This window comes from Herpailurus yagouaroundi, unplaced genomic scaffold, assembly GCF_014898765.1.
Source record: "Herpailurus yagouaroundi ecotype Mexico unplaced genomic scaffold, PumYag 210, whole genome shotgun sequence".
Lineage (NCBI taxonomy): Eukaryota > Metazoa > Chordata > Mammalia > Carnivora > Felidae > Herpailurus > Herpailurus yagouaroundi.
The window spans coordinates 21,666,089-21,673,897 of NW_024412441.1; the positions used below are offsets into that span (position 1 = coordinate 21,666,089).

General features: G+C 41.0%; 1 protein-coding gene across 12 annotated transcripts in view; it reads left to right on the forward strand.

Annotated features, from left to right (window-relative positions):
• The window catches only part of MAP4K4 (mitogen-activated protein kinase kinase kinase kinase 4), a 190,346-nt gene that overhangs the window by 148,677 nt on the left and 33,860 nt on the right, over positions 1-7,809 (forward strand). For 7 of the 12 annotated variants that reach the window (XM_040454073.1, XM_040454078.1, XM_040454072.1 and 4 more), the window contains 4 exons: positions 607-768; positions 4,860-4,946; positions 5,526-5,738; positions 6,704-6,865. In XM_040454073.1, the coding sequence (XP_040310007.1) occupies positions 607-768; positions 4,860-4,946; positions 5,526-5,738; positions 6,704-6,865 (624 nt within the window). The remainder of the gene's footprint in view (positions 1-606; positions 769-4,859; positions 4,947-5,525; positions 5,739-6,703; positions 6,866-7,809) is intronic. The other 5 variants (XM_040454075.1, XM_040454076.1, XM_040454080.1 and 2 more) reach the window with 3 other exon arrangements.

A 7,809-nucleotide genomic window follows, 5' to 3' on the forward strand; every position in this document is an offset into this window, starting at 1 on the left:
TATTTGCTCATCTGTAAAGTAGGATTGAAATACTTATTTCCAGGTTTGTTTTGAAAATTTTATTAGATAAAGGAAATGGAATAAAGAATATCAAACACTGAGCACAGTGCAGGACATATAGTATGCATGTGTGCTGTGGCAGTTTCTTAAATTCATTACTATGAATAATACTGGCATTTCTTATTCTTATTGTCAGTTTCTTTTTCCTCTTTTTAACTATTTCTTTCCTTTCTTTGCTTTACTTCCGTTCTCCTTTATTCCTTTGTCTTCTTTTTCTTCTGATTTAAGGGCCCTGGATAATTCTGTTAGTGATGTGCATGGATAAAGAATTCCCTGTCCTTTAGTTGCCTAGTATAGTGAAGAATGGGGAATTGAAATCAAACGAAACCAAAGTGTGTAAGGATTCACAGAAGCACCCCACCTTTGACCAATATTTATGAGGAAGCTGGTACATGTGGGGTGGAGGAGCAGTGTGGAAATAGCTGGCCAGTCGAGATGGGGTCTGTGAACTTCCCTTCATTAGCACCTACCTGTAAATGGTCAGCAGAGTGTCATGAGAGCAGTAGTTAGAAGATACCTGCTGATTACATATCTTTACTTGCACAGCAACAAAGGAGAGAACGTGAAGCTAGAAGGCAGCAAGAACGTGAACAGCGAAGGAGAGAACAAGAAGAGAAGAGGCGTCTGGAGGAACTGGAAAGAAGACGTAAAGAAGAAGAAGAGAGGAGACGGGCAGAGGAAGAAAAGAGGAGAGTTGAAAGAGAACAGGTTAGTTCACAAAAGAATGTTCTGACCATGCATATGTGAGGTCATATGTGAGGTTGCTTTGTAGAGTTGGGGGATTTGGGACTCAAAGTACAGACACGTGTGCATGCACGTATGTACACACACACACACACACACACACACACACACACACACACACACATTCAGGATTTCAGAGGTTTGAAGATGCCGAAGCACAATTGGAAGCACAGCAATAAATTGAATTAATAAATTGAAATTAAAAATGATGGATAAATTTTTACATTTAGAAATCTCTTGAAGTCAGTTGAGTGGTCTCCAAATAGTGTGATGCCCAAAAGATTTCTGAATATTTCTTTTTGGGCTTGGCTTAAATGCTTTGAACCTCAGATATCTGGATGATGATTAGCCTTTTCTTTAATGAACTGAAAAACCAACCACAAGGAATGTTTGAATTATGCAGTGGCTGAATATCATAATAAACATACTTGTGTATAACTCAGTAGTAGCATTAGAAAAACTAATAACATCGTGGTTTTGTTTAGCCAAAAAAGATAATATTTTGGTAATACTTAGAGCATTTTATTGATGCCAGCTATAGTTGTCTTTAGAAATCTCTGTTCCCTGGATTGACTGTGCTTTTGTGTCTGTGCTGTCAGTGTGAGCCCCTCAGAACCTCTTCACCTCTCACATCTTTGAATTGATCGCTCTTTGTTATGAGCTTTGGGTAAAGGAGGAAAGATATGAATGGAGACCAATTTAAATAATACTTGAAATTCATACTTAAAATACTTATCAACTATGGTATTAACTTCCACAGTTGAGTATTCAGCTACTATCCTTGATACTGATCATATGCTTCAGGTTCTCTGCACATGTACTATTTCTTCCTGAGAATTTAAGGATATTTCTGTTACTATTGACATTATTGGCCAGTCAGCACTGGTGTGTTTTGGGTTTGTTTGTTTTGTTTTTCCCCACATTCTGATTTATACTTAGGGATTGGAAAGAGGAGTAAAAGTAATTAAGCTTTTGAAAGTTAAGTCTCCTAGGGGTAATTCTCACAATGTGATGGTGAGAGGAGTATGTGAGAGTAATACTTAATCTTTAATGTGCTAGTGACAGTCGTTAACATTCATGTATAGCAAGTATTCTTTTTTTTATGTTAAATATAATTTATTGTCAAATTGGTTTCCATACAACATCCAGTGCTCATCCCAACAGGTGCCCTCCTCAATGCCCATCACCCACTTTCCCCTCTCCCCCACCCCCCATCAACCATCAGTTTGTTCTCAGCATTTCAGAGTCTCTTGTGGTTTGCCTCCCTCCCTCTCTGTAACTTTTTTTCCCCCTTGCCCTCCCCCACGTCTTCTCTTAAGTTTCTCAGGATCCACATATAAGTGAAAACATATGGTATCTGTCTTTCTTTGCCTGACTTATTTCACTTAGCATAATACCCTCCAGTTCCATCCACATTGCTACAAATGGCCAGATTTCATTCTTTCTCATTGCCAGGTAGTATTCCATTGTATATATAAACCATATCTTCTTTATCCATTCATCAGTTGATGGACATTTAGGCTCTTTCCATAATTTGGCTATTGTTGAAAGTGCTGCTATAAACATTGGGATACAAGTGCCCCATGCATCAGCGCTCCTGTATCCCTTGGGTAAATTCCTAGCAGTGTATAGCAAGTATCCTTTACCTCTTCTTGAAAATAGATAGGTATCAAAGTAGTTTTATTCTGCTTTCCTTGTTCTGTTGCAAAATCTTTCGTGTTAACAGTGCTGTAAGAAACTGCACTTCTGCATGTTTGTATACATGTATGATTGTATTCTGCATGCTCATTGTATGTTAGGACATTTGTGGTTTGGATAGACGTGACTTTCCTGGTTGTCCTTGTGTTTTGAAGGCAAAAAGACAAAACGACTGTACTAATTTGGTCTTTCAAGTTATGGTTCATTTCAGTCTAGTTCAAAGAAGAGGTGAGTTGGAACTCAGATTCCTTTCTCAGCTGTTGCAGGGGAAGGCCACATGTCATGCTAGGTCAATGCTTGGCATAGCATGTGCCGTGGAAGGTTAGGCTAGGAGGAATGGGACTTGGAGCCCAGGTTGGAATCAGAGTGTCTTTGCAAATGCCCTTCTAGATACACTTTCCCCCAGATTGGCTTTTTTGGGTAAAGTTTATTTTATAAGATAAAGGTTTCTGAGGAAATGTATATGTCATGATTTGTGTTATCCTGCATTCTCTAAACCAGAATTATTGGTTAACTAAAACTTCTGTCCAGCTCAGATGTATAGCTATTTTTATTTTAAAATGTGTGCCATGGTACAAGTGGATGCTCAGCATTAGACACTGTAAAGACGTAATCTGAATTTCAGAATAAGACTTCTCTTCTTAGATCTCTTAGTCTACTCCCTTTCTGGAACAGTTAGCTTTTTTCCTTCTTGAAAAGGAAGGAAACTTCTTTTGTTTGTATTTCAGAGTTGTTTAATGTCTATGTCCTATTTGAGCCTTACAAAAAATCTTGAGAGTTGCAAAAGAATGTTTTTTTTTTTTATTAATTTTTTTTTTTTTTAACATTTGTTTATTTTTGAGACAGAGACAGAGCACGAGCGGGGGAGGGTCAGAGAGAGGGAGACATAGAATCTGAAACAGGCTCCAGGCTCTGGGCTGTCAGCACAGAGCCCGACGCGGGGCTCGAACTCAAGGATCGCGGGATCATGACCTGAGCTGAAGTCGGCCGCTTAACCAACTGAGCCACCCAGGCACCCCAATTTTTTTAAATGTTTGTTTCATTTTGAGAGAGAGAGAGAGAGACAGAGTGCGAGGGAGGAGCAGGGAGAGAGAGGGAGACTGAATCTGAAGCAGGCTCCAGGCTCTGAGCTGTCAGCCCAGAGTCCGACGTGGGGCTTGAACTCCCGAACCACGAGATTATGATCTGAGCTGAAGTCAGACGTTTAACCAACTGAGCCATCCACGTGCCCCAAGAATATTCTTGATACTCATTTCTCAAATGAGGATACTGAGAAAATGGAAGGTTGAGGGTTTTCTAAAGGTCTGAGATTTCCAAACGTCTCTTGATTTCCTAGTCTATTAAATATGCATGCAACTTCAAGGTTGGATTTCTCCTCTTTACATGGTTTGGGTATGTACCTGTTTTCATTGATCCAGAGGCTTGTCATTCTCTTCCCCTTGAAAATAAGTTCCCCGCCCCCTCCCCACAAACACACACACACACACTCTCAGTCTCTTCTTGAAGAGCCTGGGCCTGTTCATTTGTGAGAAACCACCCGAATCTGGTGTTCACAGATCATGGCTTTCAGAATATAGTCATTCCAGGTACCTTCTGTGTCATCAGAGAAAACACAAATCATGTTTGTTCTGTTTTATTTTTTTTTTTATAAAATTTTTTTTTCTTTTTTTTTTTTTAATTTTTTTTTTTTCAACGTTTATTTTTGGGACAGAGAGAGACAGAGCATGAACGGGGGAGGGGCAGAGAGAGAGGGAGACGCAGAATCGGAAACAGGCTCCAGGCTCCGAGCCATCAGCCCAGAGCCTGACGCGGGGCTCGAACTCACGGACCGCGAGATTGTGACCTGGCTGAAGTCGGACGCTTAACCGACTGCGCCACCCAGGCGCCCCAAGTTTGTTCTGTTTTAATATTAAAACGGGTTTTGGTTTGGGATTTTAAAAATTGGCAATCCATGCTTGTTTTAAATGATTCATCGGAACCCTCTAGGGCAATGAGAACCCTCTGGTTTCTTATCTAATTAAACTTGATTTCTCTGGTCTACCATCCTTAAGAGGAACATCCTGGTTCTTTGAAATCCTGCAATTATATTTAACAGCTGCGTTCTTACAGAAGAACTATCAGATACTTTTGTGTATATCAGTAGAGTGTATATCATCATTTATTAGACTCTTTAGATCTTCGTTGACCAATTTGAAGATCTTGGGGACAATCTTTCACTATATGTTTCATAATATATCCATCACTAAGTGAATTACCACTGAAGACCATTGGGGCAAATGGTTCTTGGTGCTCCATTCAGGTGGTTCTGATGCTTTCCTTTGGGATAAATTGATTGCTGGGTAATTTCTGTGTGACAGGAGTATATCAGGCGACAGCTAGAAGAGGAGCAGCGGCACTTGGAAATCCTTCAGCAGCAGCTGCTCCAGGAGCAGGCCATGTTACTGGTAACGCCCTGTATCTGTCTTGTTCCGTAGCATTAGGGCTCATTTCTCTATCCCTCCCCTGAGCTTTGGGCATAGCCGTGGTGATTACCAGACCATTTTGGTTAGCGTTGTGGGCTGACAGGCTCAAATGGAGATGTCCTCTGTGGTCATGCTGCTTTGGGCACATTTCGAGGTGGCTTCTATTTACTTACTTATTTCCTGTTAAAGAGTTAACTGTTCTCTTTGGTAGATAGCAAGGGTTTGAACAGAACTTGGCATTCAGTGAACAAACTAGAATGCCAAAGGCTGAAAGTTCAAAGCACATGCCATAGGATTTTTGCCTAGTACACTAACTTTTGAAACCACCAGAACCAACTTTTAATTGAATTCTCTCTCTGTCCAGTGATATTATGGTTAGCAACAAGCTGTCATATTTTTCCACAGGTAATACGCTATTTAAAATCCCAGTCATTTTGCTCTGTGATTAAAAAAAGGTGGGGGGGGAAGGCATGGTCTTTGTGAAAAGTTGAGAATGAATCCAGAGAAGAGGCAAGTTGTGCGGTGGCCCATAGATTTAGTGTTCTCCTCTCCCTCTCCAAGGAGTGCCGATGGCGGGAGATGGAGGAGCACCGGCAGGCAGAGAGGCTCCAGAGGCAGTTGCAACAAGAACAAGCATATCTCCTGTCTCTACAGCATGACCACAGGAGGCCGCACCCGCAGCAGCAGCAGCCACCGCAGCAGGAAAGGAGCAAGCCAAGCTATCACGCTCCAGAGCCTAAGCCCCACTATGAGCCCACTGACAGAACCCGAGAGGTATTTTCTTTCCTTTGTTGCTTAAATATTGATCCGGTGTTGCTCATTCCCTGGGAAGTAGTAGAATGACTCTTAGGAGCTGTGTAATAGTAAGCTTAGACAGGGACACAGAGAGCAGATCAGAGCCAGTCTTTTGGTTTTCTAGCCAAGAAAATGTGGTTCAGACAAGTGAAAGGACACTTGCCTGCGGTCCCTTATCTGCTTGGTGTTTTCTCCAGAGACGACCAGAGTGCCTCTGTAAACAACTCTTGGTGAAGTGAGCACTAAACAGAGGGAAGATTATATGGCAAAATCATTCCTAAAATGTACATAAGGGGATGGTGGCCTGGTTAACTATTTTTCCAAAACCACCATGAAAATGAACAGTGCCTATAGCCCAATTATACTGACTTTTTTAACAAATCACTGATTGTGATTTGTTAATGAAATTGGTGCAGTTGGGCCACCCAGAGCCTCCTGGTGATGATGTGGCAAAGCGGTAACTTTTGGAATACTAGGAGTCCTGGAAGCTGGTTGACTTCTGCAGTGTGTTGAAACCTGGCCTGTAGGTGGCACCCTTCCACCACGTCTCACCCTCACAGAGAGTAGATTCTAGGAACAAGTGTTCTCCGCATCCTAGAATGCCTTTGTTTTGGGTACGATGAAATGTGTTTTGAATTCCTGATGATAATCTTCTAATCTTAATCTTTTGGTGTAGTTAGTTGTGACGTTCATTTTTTTTTTTTCTAGTTTATCGTCATGTACAATCTTAGAATTCTTGCCAGGAGATTTTAAAGGCTTAATTTTTATTTTCATATTTCTTTATCTCAAATTGAATTTTAGCCCTATTATATTTGCCTCCTCTCTTTCCTTGTAGCTAGAGAAAAGAGAAAATTTCTCTCTAGGGCCCTTCCACTCAAGCTTTCTTTGGGATCTCTGCTTTTCCCTACTAACACTGAGTTATGTCTTCTAATTCTCTGATGCAGGTGGAAGATAGATTTAGGAAAACTAACCACAGCTCCCCTGAAGCCCAGTCTAAGCAGACAGGCAGAGTATTGGAGCCACCAGTGCCTTCCAGATCAGAGTCTTTTTCCAATGGCAACTCCGAGTCTGTGCATCCTGCTCTGCAGAGACCAGCTGAGCCACAGGTAGCAACAGCCCGGTGGCTGTGGGCTGAGGTGACTCACACGGTAGTTCACTAAGCCATGGGCCTGCTTATAACATTCACAGATTGGTTTGTTACCACATTAGGAAGAAAAGAGATTTGCAGGAGTGATTCTAAATTAACTTACAGGTGATATCCCCTTAGTTGATAGAGAAAAGAAGGATTTTTTAAAAAGATTTTTATTATACTCATTAAGGATATCTAGATTCAGTGATTACTTCTTTTAGTCTTTTTGTCTTTCCTAACTCAGATGCTCATAAACAAATGCCTCCTTTCTCTAATTCAAAAATTTTTCAGGTTTGTTTTTAGAAAGTACATAGAGGGAGAACCAGAACCTTTTCTTAACCTTTGATCCTTGGTTCCTGGCCAGTTGCATGAGTGGGCTTTTGGAAATCCAGTGACAGCCCAGTTGAAATTACATATAGAATTTCTTAGTTTGTCCAAATGTACCTATTTTTTCTGGGAAAAGGGCCTTTCATTAGATTCTCAAAAGGTTCAAGATCCAAAAGAAGATATGATCTAGTAGGTTCAGTATGCATTTCCCTGAAGTAGTTCAGGGGAAAGGTCCTTTCATTAGGTTGACCACAGCATTCTGCCTTGTCTAGGTGAGGGAGAACCCCTGGGCTGAGTGCTATGTGGTTAAAAGAGAACCCTCTGTCCTGTCCAGAGAAAACAGTTAATAGCAGGGATTATCCATGTCAAAGATCTGAGAGGTCCTTAAAATACAGATTCCCATTCTCTTACTGAAAATAAATAACATTTAGACATTTGGCACCTTGAAGCCTGGGTTGACTTGTCACGGATGCTTGCATGTGTTCGGGGACAAAAGTTCATATTCTTGTGATTGAAGTAGCTGTGGTGTTCAGAAAAAAAAAAATCCCAAGGAGGATTTGAACATGCTTTACAATAAATAATCCCAGTATGGAG